Below are 14,431 nucleotides of genomic sequence, written 5' to 3'. Positions count from 1 at the left end.
TATGCAGCCCGGTGTCAAATTCTTTATCTCAAAATACTGCTGTGAAGCACCTTGGGACGTTTCACTATGTTAAAGGCACTATATAAATACAAGTTGTTGTTATTGTTGTATAAATTCAAGGCTCTTTTTTTAAAACTTAGATCCTCTTTCTTTCCTCAGGAAGACTTATCGATGGCAATCATAGAGGAAGAAATCGATGGTCTCTCGGGGCTCCTGTTCCCTTTCTACGATGTTGATACTCACATGCTTTATTTAGCTGGAAAGGTACATGGTCGGCTATTTAGAATAAATTCTGGGTGGGGTGGTGTAGGGGTAGGGGTGGTGTAGGGGTAGGGGTGGTGTAGGGGTAGGGGCGGTGTAGGGGTAGTGTAGGGGTAGGGGTAGTGTAGGGGTAGGGGTGGTATAGAGGTAGGGGCGGTGTAGGGATATTGGTGGTGTAGGGGTAGTGTAGGGGTGGTGTAGGGGTAGTGTAGGGGTAGGGGTGGTGTAGGGGTAGGGGTGGTGTAGGGGTAGTGTAGGGGTAGGGGTGGTGTAGGGATAGGGGTGGTGTAGGGATAGGGGTGGTGTAGGGGTAGGGGTGGTGTAGGGATAGGGGTGGTGTAGGGGTAGGGGTAGTGTAGGGGTAGGGGTGGTGTAGGGGTAGTGCAGGGGTGGTGTAGGGGTAGGGGTGGTGTAGGGATAGGGGTGGTGTAGGGGTAGGGGTAGTGTAGGGGTAGGGGTGGTGTAGGGGTCGGGGTGGTGTAGGGGTAGGGATGGTGTAGGTTATAGGGGTAGGGGTGGTGTAGGGGTCGGGGTGGTGTAGGGGTCGGGGTGGTGTAGGGGTGGTGTAGGGGTAGGGGTGGTGTAGGGGTAGGGGCGGTGTAGTGGTAGGGGTGGTGTAGGGGTAGGGGCGATGTAGGTGTAGGGGTAGGGGTGGTGTAGGGGTAGGGGTGGTGTAGGGGTAGTGTAGGGGTAGGGGTGGTGTAGGGGTCGGGGTGGTGTAGGGGTAGGGGCGGTGTAGGGGTAGGGGCGATGTAGGGCTAGGGGCGATGTAGGTGTAGGGGCGGTGTAGGGGTAGGGGTGGTGTAGGGGTAGGGGCGGTGTAGGGGTAGGGGCGATGTAGGGGTAGGGGTGGTGTAGGGGTAGTGTAGGGGTAGGGGTGGTGTAGGGGTAGGGGCGATGTAGGGGTAGGGGCAGTGTAGGGGTAGGGGTGGTGCAGGGGTGGTGTAGGGGTCGGGGCGGTGTAGGGGTAGTGTAGGGGTAGGGGTGGTGTAGGGGTCGGGGTGGTGTAGGGGTGGTATAGGGGTAGGAGTGGTGATGGTGTAGGGGCAGTGTAGGGGTAGGTGTAGTGTAGGGGTCAGGGTGGTGTAGGGGTAGGAGTGGTGATGGGGTAGGGGCAGTGTAGGGGTAGGGGTGGTGTAGGTGTAGTGTAGGGGTCAGGGTGGTGTAGGGGTCGGGGTGGTGTAGGGGTAGGTGGTGTAGGGGTAGGGGCGGTGTAGGGATCGGGGTGGTGTAGGGGTGGTGTAGGGGTAGGGGCGGTGTAGGGGTGGTGTAGGGGTAGGAGTGGTGATGGGGTAGGGGCAGTGTAGGGGTAGGGGTGGTGTAGGGGTCGGGGTGGTGTAGGGGTGGTGTAGGGGTAGGAGTGGTGATGGGGTAGGGGCAGTGTAGGGGTAGGGGTGGTGTAGGTGTAGTATAGGGGTCAGGGTGTGTAGGGGTCGGGGTGGTGTAGGGGTAGGGGTGGTGTAGGGGTAGGGGCGGTGTAGGGGTGGTGTAGGGGTAGGGGCGATGTAGGGGTAGGGGTGGTGTAGGGGTAGTGTAGGGGTAGGGGCGGTGTAGGGGTGGTGTAGGGGTAGGAGTGGTGATGGGGTAGGGGCAGTGTAGGGGTAGGGGCGGTGTAGGCCTGGTGTCGGGTTAGGGGCGATGTAGGGGTAGGGGTGGTGTAGGGGTAGGGGCGGTGTAGGAGTGGTGTAGAGGTAGGAGTAGTGTAGGGGTAGGGGCGGTGTAGGGGTAGGGGCGGTGTAGGGGTAGGGGCGGTGTAGGGGTCGGGGTGGTGTAGGGGTCGGGGTGGTGTAGGGGTGGTGTAGGGGTAGGAGTGGTGTAGGGGTAGGGGCGGTGTAGGGGTAGGGGCGGTGTAGGGGTAGGGGTGACGTAGGGGTAGGGGCGGTGTAGCGGTCGGGGTGGTGTAGGGGTGGTGTAGGGGTAGGAGTGGTGATGGGGTAGGGGCAGTGTAGTGATAGGGGTGGTGTAGGGGTCGGGGTGGTGTAGGGGTCGGGGTGGTGTAGAGGTGGTGTAGGGGTAGGAGTGGTGATGGGGTAGGGGCAGTGTAGGGGTAGGGGTGGTGTAGGGGTAGTGTAGGGGTAGGGGTGGTGTAAGGGTGGTGTAGGGTAGGGGTGTGGATATTAATGCACATAACACAAAGCAAGAGCACACAGTACAACATTCAGCTCTTCCCACCTGCCTTGTGACTTGTGAACATCACATGACTGGCTAAGCCACTCACAATGCAAGAGCTCTACAACTATTTTTAAACTAAACTTTAAATCAAGTGCTCCCTTTTGGTAAGGGCAGTAGAACCCATAAATTTAGAAATGAAGTGGGAAATTTGGCAATCAGATTAAAATTCTGTTCCTGGGGGTGATGATGCACTCCAGTCCCTCCGGTGCCCACCTCCCGCGGAAGGCCGCGAGTGTACCGGTGGACACCACATGCTCCATCTCCAGGGACACTCTGGCGCGAATGTAGCCGCAGAGGAGAGGCAGGCAGTCGCCCCCTCGACCGCCCGCTGCCTGGACCGGCTGATGGCCCCCTTGGCCAGGCCCAGGAGCACTCCTACGAGGAGGTCCTCTGACCTGCCCACTCCCCTCCGCACAGGCTGCCCAAAGATCAGGAGCGTGGGACTGAAGTGCAGCCAAAAATCGAGGAGCAGCCCCTTCAAATAATGGAAGAGGGGCTGCAACCTGACACACTGTACATAGACATAGAACATGGACTCCCCCAGACCGCAGAAATTGCAGGCGGCCTCGGGTTCCGTGAACCGACTTAAAAACTCCCACTGCCTCAAACCGAGCCCCTTTATGCTCGGCTGGCTGGGAGAAGCCTCCTCCCACTCTAGGTGGTACCCTGCCCCTGGTATCGGGGCCCTCGTGTCCCAGTGACAGCAGGTACGTTTTCGCCTGCCCATATCACAGTCATTTCTAGGTTGATTTTGTTTTTTAGCCGTCGGGCCCATGGTTCTCTCCCAGTGCCCTACTGCAGTTCTGGCTGGCGAAGCAACGGGATCCCCGGGGTAAGTCCTTTCCTCGGGATTGCCGTCGGTCGCCGGGCGGAATTACAGCGGGGGGAGACCGGGATAACCCGATCAGAATTTCAGGCCCTAGTTGTCAAATAAAAAATACACAGAAGGTAATTGTATTTCTGCTCCTACATTTAAGTGCAGGCCTGGGTTTACAGGCACAGCTTAAAATTTGTTGAAGGGATTCGATAGGGTAGATACGGGGAAACTATTTCCACTGTCGGGGAATCAAAAACAAGGGGAAATAACCTTAAAATCAGAGCTAGTCCGTTCAGGAGCAAAATCAGGAAGCACTTTTTCCCCACAAAGGATGGTAGAAATATGGAAAGCACTTCCCCAAAAGGCAGTGGGCGCTGGGCATCAATTGGAACTTTCAAGACTGAGCTCGCTCGATGTTTGTTGGGTAAGGGTATTGAGGGATATGGTGCAAAGGCAGGTAAATGGGGCTGAGGTGCTGATCAGCCATGATCTAATTGACTGGCGCAAAGCTCGAGGGGCTGAATGGCCTCCTCCTGTTCCCACATGCAGTCTTCCCTGACGGACTCATTGAAGAATGATAGAGGACCAGGTTGCCCCCGCCCGTTCCAGAACCCATCCGACCTTCATCCAATCAGAATCAAAACGATGGAAATGGGGCCGGTTCTACAGCAGGCGGACGACCATTCGGCAACATTGAAATCCCCCCCCCGCCCCACCCGATAAAACGAGCATTTTTCATTTCTATCACCCAATTCTCTCTTTCACAGGGTGATGGGAATATTAGATACTATGAAATTAGCACCGAGAAGCCATATCTCCACTACCTGATGGAATATCGCTCGCCTGCTCCTCAGAAAGGCATGGGTAAGATCGCACATCACCACCGTCGATTTAATAGGATTATAGCAAGTAAATGGAATTCAGTCAGGGCTCCTCCAGTGGTTAATGGGACCAGTTAGGGCCTCCTCTACTGGTTATTGGGACCAGTTAAGGCTTCCTGTGCTGGTTATTGGAACCTATGAGGGCTCCTCCAGTGGTTAATAGAACTAGTTAGGGCTCTTCTAGTGGTTAATGAAACCAGGCAGAGCTCCCTGCTAGTTAATGAAAGCAATCAGGGCTCTCTGCTAGTTAATGAAACCAGTCAGGGTCTCCTCTATTGGTTAATGAAGCCAATCAGGGTCTTCTCCAGTGGTTAATGCAACCAGTCAGAGCTCCTCAACTGGTTAATGGAACCAGTCAGGGTCTCCTCCAGTGGTTAATGGGACCAGTCAGGGTCTCCTCTGCTGGTTAATGGAACCAGTCATGGTCTTCTCTGCTGGCTAATGGAACCAATCAGGGTCTCCTCTATTGGCTAATGGAACCAGTCAAACTGAACCGTGCCACCCCGGGTCCTCGGACCTAATTCAGTAAGGGGGGAGTGATGCTTCATTTAGCCTCAGCACTGCGGAGCGGGCGTGGGGGGGGAGGGAAATCAGCGAGAGTTCCTGATCTTCATCACTATCCAGTGACCCCCTCATCTGGGAAATGCACTCATGTGGATGTTGGGCGGTATTGGATTGAGCGGGTGATGTCCCCAAGGCTGATAGCCTGCTGGCCACGTTCGCACATGAAGGATACCCACTTGGGTAAGGTTGAGAAGGTTGTCAGCACTGCGGGAATCCAGTGTCAAGTGGGAACGCAAACAGTGCAACAAAGAGCCAACTTTATTTAAACACGGGATGTGGGCATCGCTGGCAAGGCCAGCATTTATTGGCCATCCCTAATTGCCCTCAACTGAGTGGCTCGCTGGGCCATTTCAGAGGGCAGTTAAGAGTCAACCACATGGCTGTGGATCTGGAGTCACGTATAGGCCAAACAGGCAAGGACGGCAGATTTCCTTCCCTAAAGGGCATTAGTGAACCAGATGGGTTTTTACGACAATCCAGTAGTTACATGGTCACCAGTATTGATGCTAGCTTTTTATTCTAGATTTATTTCTTAACTGAATTTAAATTCCCCAGCTGCCACGGTGGGATTTGAACTCATGTCTCCGGATCAATAGTCCAGATCTCTGTATTACTGGTCCAGTGAAATATCCACTGTGTATAGTGGTTATAACTGGACATAGTGCGTATAAACAAAGGAGGGAAGTTCTGCAAGTACTATACCATAATTCAAATAGGAAAGCAAGTTCTGAATATAAGTCCTGAATTTAGACATGATATGTAAGCGGGAGTCGTACTGTAGAGTTATTTGGTGAAAAAGGCTGTGTCTTTGGTCCTCACTATAACATGCGTGCCCTTGCCAGTTAGCGAATAATGTGAGTTTGCTCATGGCTTCTTTGCACCTGTTACAGGAGTGATGCCAAAACACGGACTGGACGTGTCTATCTGTGAGGTGTTCAGGTTTTACAAGCTGGTTACACTGAAAGGAGTGATTGAACCAATCTCCATGATCGTGCCAAGAAGGGTGAGTGGGATCCGTGCACTCGGTATGCTTGTTGTTAATTCCAGGGCCAGACTAGGTATGCTGGTATCCTCTGGAATGCAATACCTGAACAGGTAGTGAAATAGCTCTCAAAATGGGAATTTAAAAAAAAATGTCATTCGCGAGATGTGGGCGTTACTGGCAAGGCCGGCATTAATTGCCCATCCCTACTTGCCCCTGGAGAAGGTGGTGGTGAGCCACCTTCTTGAACCGCTGCAGTCCGTGTAGTGAAGGAGCTCCCACACAGTGCTGTTAGGGAGGGAGTTCCAGGATTTTGACCCAGCGGCGATGAAGGAACGGATATATTTAGAAACATAGAAACATAGAAAATAGGTGCAGGAGTAGGCCATTCAGCCCTTCTAGCCTGCACCGCCATTCAATGAGTTCATGGCTGAACATGAAACTTCAGTACCCCCTTCCTGCTTTCTCGCCATAACCCTTGATCCCCCGAGTAGTAAGGACTTCATCTAACTCCCTTTTGAATATATTTAGTGAATTAGCCTCAACTACTTTCTGTGGTAGAGAATTCCACAGGTTCACCACTCTCTGGGTGAAGAAGTTTCTCCTCATCTCGGTCCTAAATGGCTTACCCCTTATCCTCAGACTGTGACCCCTGGTTCTGGACTTCCCCAACATTGGGAACATTCTTTCTGCATCTAACCTGTCTAAACCCGTCAGAATTTTAAACGTTTCTATGAGATCCCCTCTCATTCTTCTGAACTCCAGTGAATACAAGCCCAGTTGATCCAATCTTTCTTGATAGGTCAGTCCCGCCATCCCGGGAATCAGTCTGGTGAACCTTCGCTGCACTCCCTCAATAGCAAGAATGTCCTTCCTCAAGTTAGGAGACCAAAACTGTACACAATACTCCAGGTGTGGCCTCACCAAGGCCCTGTACAACTGTAGCAACACCTCCCTGCCCCTGTATTCAAATCCCCTCGCTATGAAGGCCAACATGCCATTTGCTTTCTTAACCGCCTGCTGTACCTGCATGCCAACCTTCAATGACTGATGTACCATGACACCCAGGTCTCGTTGCACCTTCCCTTTTCCTAATCTGTCACCATTCAGATAATAGTCTGTCTCTCTGTTTTTACCACCAAAGTGGATAACCTCACATTTATCCACATTATACTTCATCTGCCATGCATTTGCCCACTCACCTAACCTATCCAAGTCACTCTGCAGCCTAATAGCATCCTCCTCGCAGCTCACACTGCCACCCAACTTAGTATCATCTGCAAATTTGGAGATACTGCATTTAATCCCCTCGTCTAAATCATTAATGTACAATGTAAACAGCTGGGGCCCCAGCACAGAACCTTGCGGCACTCCACTAGTCACTGCCTGCCATTCTGAAAAGTACCCGTTTACTCCTACTCTTTGCTTCCTGTCTGACAACCAGTTCTCAATCCACATCAGCACACTACCCCCAATCCCATGTGCTTTAACTTTGCACATTAATCTCTTGTGTGGGACCTTGTCGAAAGCCTTCTGAAAGTCCAAATATACCACATCAACTGGTTCTCCTTTGTCCACTTTACTGGAAACATCCTCAAAAAATTCCAGAAGATTTGTCAAGCATGATTTCCCTTTCACAAATCCATGCTGACTTGGACCTATCATGTCACCATTTTCCAGATGCACTGCTATGACATCCTTAATAATTGATTCCATCATTTTACCCACTACTGAGGTCAGGCTGACCGGTCTATAATTCCCTGTTTTCTCTCTCCCTCCTTTTTATGCTGGAGCCTTTGCTGCTCTTGGGCCTTGCGAGCACCGGCTGTCTGTCCTAGCTATGTAACGACCCCCCCCGCCACTAGTCCCCAAAATTTGGCATGAGGTTTCCAGTCTTGAGCAAGTGCAGGCAAGGGTCCTGCTCCGCCAGTCTGAATGCCAGCGGAGCGGGACCCCGGGAATTGCCAGATCCAAGTTTTACCTACACGCAGTCACACTCATCAGGCTCTCAGACACAGAAGGATGAAGCTCTGAACAAGCTGACCCAATTACATCCCCCCGAGGTCAGAGGATTTATGGGGCACCCTCAGGTACCTTGCCCAAAGTGACCATCCTTCAAGCTTAACGTCTGCAGGTTATTCAACCTTGTGTGGCATCACGGCCAAGCCAAATCCTAATCCTCACCCAATGTCCATGTACGTACATTTCCCAGCAGTGGTCACTGGCTATTGATCAGGGGATGGAACCCAGGCTAACGTGTTCTTTCCAAAGCCCAATCTCAATAGTACCGCCGCATCTGTGACTGTCTGACTGAGAACTTTCTGAGGAGATGCTGGGGACAGAAGCTGGCACCTTTCAGCCTCGCACTCCTGGCCATCCTCCCAAATTCTGCCCTACATAAACTTGAGATCATCCAAAACTCGGCTGCCCGTGTCCTAATTCGCACCAAGTCCTGCTCACCCATTACCCCCTGTGCCCGTTGACCTATATTAGCTCCCGGTTAAGCAACGCCTCGATTTCAAAATTCTCATCCTTGTTTTCAAATCCCTCCATGGCCTCGTCCCTCCTTATCGCTAATCTCTTCCAGCCCCACAACTCCTCTCTCCTTCTTCCCCCCCCCCCCCACCCCCAACCCCGGAGATGTCTGCTCTCCTCTAATTCTGGTCTCTTGAGCATCCCTGGTTATAATCGCACAATCATTGGTGGCCGTGCCTTCAGCTGTCTGGACCCCAAGCTCTGGAACTCCCTCCCTACACCTCTCTACCTCTCTTTCCTCCTTTAAAACACTCCTTAAAACCTACCTCTTTAACCAAGCTTTTGGTCATCTGCCCTAATCTCTTCTTGTGTGGCTCGGGGTCAAATTTATTTGTTTTGTCTTATAACACTGCTGTGAATTGCCTTGGGATGGTTTACATGTTGTTGTTGTAAGGCTCAGCTCCACACTGCCAGCACAGCTCTAAACCCCAATCCGGCTCCCCTTTGCACTGTGGTGGCTTGGAAGCTCCTCCTAAGCAGTTTCCCTCAATCACATCATCAACCTTCACAGCATAAACAGGGGAAAGAACATCTTTTAGAAAGCTCAATAGAAGAAAAATGTCTTCAATTAAATCCTAATCCTTTTTAAGTGGTTTGATTTTTCGTGTGGCGTCACATTTTGTTGGATAACGCTCCCGGGAAGCGCCTTGGGACATTTTACTACATTAAAGGCGCTGTATAAATGCAAGTTGTTGTTGTTGTAGTGCTAATGGCCACACTCTCCCTCACGAAGAATTTGGCCGAAGTCCCTATGCGTGAGCCAAACACAAAGCCAAAGAGCTGTACAACCTGTCACTGTCCGGACATTCACAGTATCTGATCAGCCTAAAAACAGCATCGTTCTAATCCGTTACCGTGCCAACACACTGATTGTAACAAAAGCTGAGGTTAAGTGCGCCCAGATTGATTTCTCGCATTTATCCGAGGAGAAGTCATTTCCTGACTAGCATGTGACTCCAGACTGCCAGAGGCTCTCTGCGGAGGAGATTTCTCCCACAGAATTCAGCAAAAGGACTCCCTGAAGGCTCAGTTGGTAAAGATGGCAAGTGACCCAAGACCAGGACAGGTTACCCCTGCCTCGATCCCTGGGACCGTGCCGTGGTAGCTGATGTCGCCACGTGGCGATAGGCCTACTGCAATCGGCTTCAGAAGGGGGTTGCAAGGCTGGGTTCCCTGCTGGAAAGTGTGTGTGTGTAGGTGTGTGTGTGTGTGTGTGTGTTGGGTGTGTGTGTGTGTGTGTGTGTGTGTGTGTCGGGTGTGTATGTCTGTGTCAGGTGTGTGTATGTGCGTGTGTGTCGGTTGTGTGTGTGTGTGTCGGGTGTGTGTGTGTGTGTGTGTCGGGTGTGTATGTGTGTGTGTGTGTCAGGTGTGTGCGCGTGTGTGTCGGGTGTGTGTGTGTGCGTGTGTGTGTCGGGTATGTGTGCGCATGTGTCGGGTATGTGTGTGCGTCGGGTGTGTGTGTGTGTCAGGTGTATGTGTTTGTGTGTTGGGGGTGTGTGTGTGTCGGGTGTGTGTGTGTGTGTCGGGTGTTTGTGTGTGCGAGTGTGTGTCGGGTGTGTGTGCGCATGTGTCGGGTATGTGTTTGTGTCGGGTGTGTGTGTGTGTGTGTCGGGTGTGTGTGTGTGTTTGTGTGTTGGGGGTGTGTGTGTGTCGGGGGGGGTGTGTGTCGGGGGGGGGGTGTGTGTGTGGTGTGTGTAGATATTGTGTGTAGATGTGTGTGTGTGTAGATGGTGTGTGCGCGCGCGTGCGTGTGTGTGTATGTGTGCGTGTGGATGTCAGGTGTGTGTGTGCTGGGTGTGTGCACAAGTGTGCGTGCGCATGTGTGGATGTCGGGTGAGAAGCCCCGCGTGGTCGAGCAGTACACCCAGTGTTGGCTCACACGTGAAGACCATGTCAGAGAATGGGGAATCAGGGGACAAGGTTAAGGATTGCCTAGGGTAGATAGAGAGAAGTTATTTCTTCTGGTGAGGGGAGTCCAGAACAAGGGGACATAACCTCAAAATTAGAGCCAATCCGTTCAGGGGTGATGTCAGGAAGCATTTCTTCATACAAAGGGCGGTGGAAATCTGGAACTCTCTCCCCCCAAAATGCTGTGGATGCTGGGGCGGGGTGGGGGGGGGGGTGGGGGGGCGTCCAATTGAAATTTTCAAAATGCAGATTGATAAGATTTTTGTTGGGTAAGGGATACGGAACCAAGATGGGTAAATGTTGAGGTGCATATCAGCCATGGCGGTCTGGCCCAAGGGGCTGTATGGGCGACTCCTGTTCCTGTATTTTAATGAGGTTCCCACCTTTTTCAGGTTGCCTCGTTTGAGGCCGACTTGAATAGCGAGTTGGGCGGATATCGAGCGGAAGGTGCAGGGTTGGTGATTTCTTAAAAATATATCAATCTGCCTGTTGTCCCGTTCATTGAAGAACAGGCAGTAGGCAGACAAAGAAAAACCCTTCGTGACTACTCTCTATTTGATTCCTTTTGCATTTCAGTCAGAAACGTACCAGGAAGATATCTACCCGATGACCCCTGGGACCGAACCGGCACTCACGGCAGACGAGTGGCTCAGCGGCATGAACAGAGGTCCTAGTCTTTACCATTAATATTCGTGACGTTATGTGCTGTGCCAATTGTACCAGTGTCAGCTGTGACTCAGTGGGCAGCACACTCGCCTCTGAGTCAGAAGGTTGTGGGTTCAAGTCCCACTCCAGGCCGACACTCCCAGTGCAGTGCTGAGGGAGCTCGGCACTGTCGGAGATGCCGTCGTTTGGATGAGATGTTAAACCGAGGCCCCGTCTGCTCTCTCAGGTGGACATAAAAGATCCCATGGCCACTATTTGGAAGAAGAGCAGGGTGGGTTCTCCCCGGTGTCCTGGCCAATATTTATCCCTCAATCAACATAACAAAAAAAAAGATGATCTGGTCATTATCACATTGCTGTTTGTGGGAGCTTGCTGTGCGCAAATTGGCTGCCACGTTTCATACATTACAACAGTGACTACACTTCAAAAGTACTTCATTGGCTGTACAGTGCTTTGAGACGTCCGGTGGTCGTGAAAGGCATTATATAAATGCAAATTTTTCTTTCTTTTACCAACAATTGCCATTGATCACATACGAGAGGCTCTACACCTCAATTTGAGGTATTCTGATAACGATTGCAGGCCGGGATAAAGTTGCAATCCAGCGGTGGTTTATTGGCCTAGAACTTTCAGCCACTGTCATTGGCATTGGTCCTGTCTCTGACGTTATCTGCTGATGAACCTCAAAGGCCCACATTGGATAATTTGCAGCATTCAGCCCTTAAATCAGAGGTGAATTATTAGCAGCTCTCCCGTGGCAATGCTCACGGTTCACACTGGCGGACACGCTATTTTATCAAAGCAGGAGCTGTATACCGGGCATCGCACAACATAGAATTACATAGAATATACGGCACAGAAACAGGCCATTTGGCCCAAGCATGCCGGTGTTTATGCTCCACTCGAGCCTCCTAACTTAGCCGTCCTCATCTAACTATCGGCATAACCCTCTGTTCCCTTCTCCTTTGTATGCTTAACTCGCTCCCCCTTAAATGCAACGTATTAATCTGCTGTTTAATGTGGTGCGCCCCTTTAAGCCTAACTGCTGTAAATAGCCATGTCCTGAGATCAGTCAGAGGCAAATTGCTGAGAGAAGTTTGTCTATGGAATGGCAGATGCTTATAAAATCCCTGACCCCTCCTCTTTGATGTGGGAGAATCCAGGCCGTCAAGGCCAGAAGACACCAGGAAATGATTAACCAATCATTTTTCACTTACCTGTGATTCTTGTGATATGAGAATTAGTCTGTAAGGGGTGCAAATTGTTTAAATCAGGAGCAAGGCAAATGTCAGATCCTTAGACATGATACCACTTAAGAACATAAGATTGAGGAGCAGGAGTAGGTCATACGGCCCCTTGAGCCTGCTCCACCATTCAATAAGATCATGGCTGATCATCGACCTCAACTTTCCACTTTCCTGCCCGATCTCTATACCACCTGATTTCCCTAGACTCCAAAAATCTACCTATCTCGGCCTTGAATATATTCAGAGACTCAGCATCCACAGCCCTCTGGGCCAGAGAATTCCAAAGATTCACCACCCTCTGAGTGAAGAAATTCCTCCTCATCTCTATCTTAAATGTCCGACCCCTTATCCTGAGACTGTGCCCCCCAGTTCGAGACACCCCAGCCCGGGGAAACAATCTCACAGCATCTACCCTGTCAATCCCCTTCAGAGTCTTGTATGTTTCAATGAGATCACCTCTCATTCTTCTAAACTTCAGAGAGTATCAGCCCATTCTACACAATCTCTCATCATCATCATCATCATCATAGGCAGTCCCTCGAAATCGAGGAAGATTTGCTTCCACTCTAAAAGTGAGTTCTCAGGTGACTGAACAATCCAATACGGGAATTACAGTCTCTGTCACAGGTGGGACAGACAGTGGTTGAAGGAAAGGGTGGGTGGGGAGTCTGGTTTGCCGCACGCTCCTTCCGCTGCCTGCACTTGTTTTCTGCACGCTCTCGGCGATGAGACTCGAGGTGCTCAGCGCCCTCCCAGATGCTCTTCCTCCACTTAGGGCGGTCTTTGGAAGAACTCCACAAGACTGAGTACTGTGAGCTAAAACTGATGTGACCTTAGTCTCTTTAATACAACTCCAGAGTGCCTAAGCAGCATGGCAGACAACCTTTTATACTCCCTTGCACGAGGCATGCAGGTGACCCTTGGGCCTCCAACAGTTGCGCCCTCTGGTGGCAAGTCTTACACAGTTACAATGTTTACATACATAACAGCAAGTATATCCTACATAACATAAGAACATAAGAAATAGGAGCAGGAGCAGGCCATATGGCCCCTCGAGCCTGCTCCACCATTTAATACGATCATGGCTGATCCGATCATGGACTTAGGTCCACTTCCCTGCCCGTTCCCCATAACCCGTTAATCCCTTATCGGTTAGATAAGGAGACCAGAACTGTACACAGTACTCCAGGTGTGGTCTCACCAGGGCCCTGTACAATTGTAACAGGACTAGATTCGGAGTGGCGATGCTTCTCGTGCTGACCGACCTCACCACCTCACGTTACGTCACAAATTAGGAAAACGCGGCGGGGTCGGTTTTCCTCTTTTATCTTCTGGGCCGTGAGGGGAAAGGTGAATCTGGTGGGGAGGATGGATGGACATTTCATGCCGTGCAGCCCTTGTTATGTATGTAAACTTTATAATAGTGTGAGACTTGCCACCAGGGGGAGCACCAAGGGTCACCTGCACACCTCGTGCAAGCGAGTATAAAGGGTTGTCTGCCATGCTGATTCTGCACTCTGGAGTTTGATTAAAGAGACTAAGGTCACACCAGTTTGAGCTTACAACATACAGTCTTGTAGAGTTATTCTGAACATAACATCCCTCACGGCCAGATTTTCCTTTCTGCTCTCTGCTCTCGGTCTGACGATTAACGGCCAGGTGCTGGAGACACAACCAACAATACAGAGAGAATGCCCGTGTAGATTTACAAGATAACATTTTGTTCAGCATGGCACATCAAGATAAAGCCCGGCTTTCAAAATGAAAAGGCACAGCATTTATTCAATAGACAGATTGTGACTCAAGCTGCCATCTGTGCCTGTTTGCAGTCACAGATTAGATATGCATCTTAACTTTACAGGACTTCAGCAGCAATGCTTTCTGCTTGCATGTGACCCATATATATCTTCCGTTTACACACTGACAGAAAAACAAAAGAGGCTGCACCTTTGCGGGCAGAGAGAGGTTGAATACTGTGGTGTGCTTAAACTTACATAGAACTTTCAGCACAGAAACAGTCCATTCGGCCCAACAGGTCCGTGCCGGTGTTTATGCTCCACACAAGCCTCCTCCCACCCCTCTTCATCTCACCCTGTTATGTATGTAAACATTACCAATGTGTAAGACTTGCCACCAGGGGGCGCACCTGTGGGAGATCCAAGGGTCACCTGCACACCCCAGGCAAGCAGGTATAAAAGGCAGTCTACCATGCTGCTTCCTCACTGTTGTCTTACATTAAAGAGACCTAGGTCACAACAGTTTGAGCTTACAATATACAGTCTTGTGGAGTTATTCTGAACATAACACTATCGGCATAACCTTTTATTCCTTTCTCTCTCATGTACTTATATAGCTTCCCCTTAAATGCATCTATGCTATTTATATGATTTTTAGAATA

General features: G+C 50.8%; 1 protein-coding gene across 2 annotated transcripts in view; it reads left to right on the top strand.

Annotated features, from left to right (window-relative positions):
* Positions 1–14,431, top strand: part of coro2ba (coronin, actin binding protein, 2Ba) — a 241,822-nt gene that overhangs the window by 215,214 nt on the left and 12,177 nt on the right. For both annotated transcript variants that reach the window (XM_070858511.1, XM_070858512.1), the window contains exons 7-10: positions 160–264; positions 4,018–4,114; positions 5,586–5,698; positions 10,697–10,787. In XM_070858511.1, the coding sequence (XP_070714612.1) occupies positions 160–264; positions 4,018–4,114; positions 5,586–5,698; positions 10,697–10,787 (406 nt within the window). The remainder of the gene's footprint in view (positions 1–159; positions 265–4,017; positions 4,115–5,585; positions 5,699–10,696; positions 10,788–14,431) is intronic.

Source organism: Pristiophorus japonicus, chromosome 17 (genome assembly GCF_044704955.1).
Source record: "Pristiophorus japonicus isolate sPriJap1 chromosome 17, sPriJap1.hap1, whole genome shotgun sequence".
In the NCBI taxonomy this organism is placed as follows: Eukaryota; Metazoa; Chordata; class Chondrichthyes; family Pristiophoridae; genus Pristiophorus; species Pristiophorus japonicus.
Note: the sequence above shows the minus strand (reverse complement) of the source record. Positions and strands in the feature narration are given on the sequence as shown.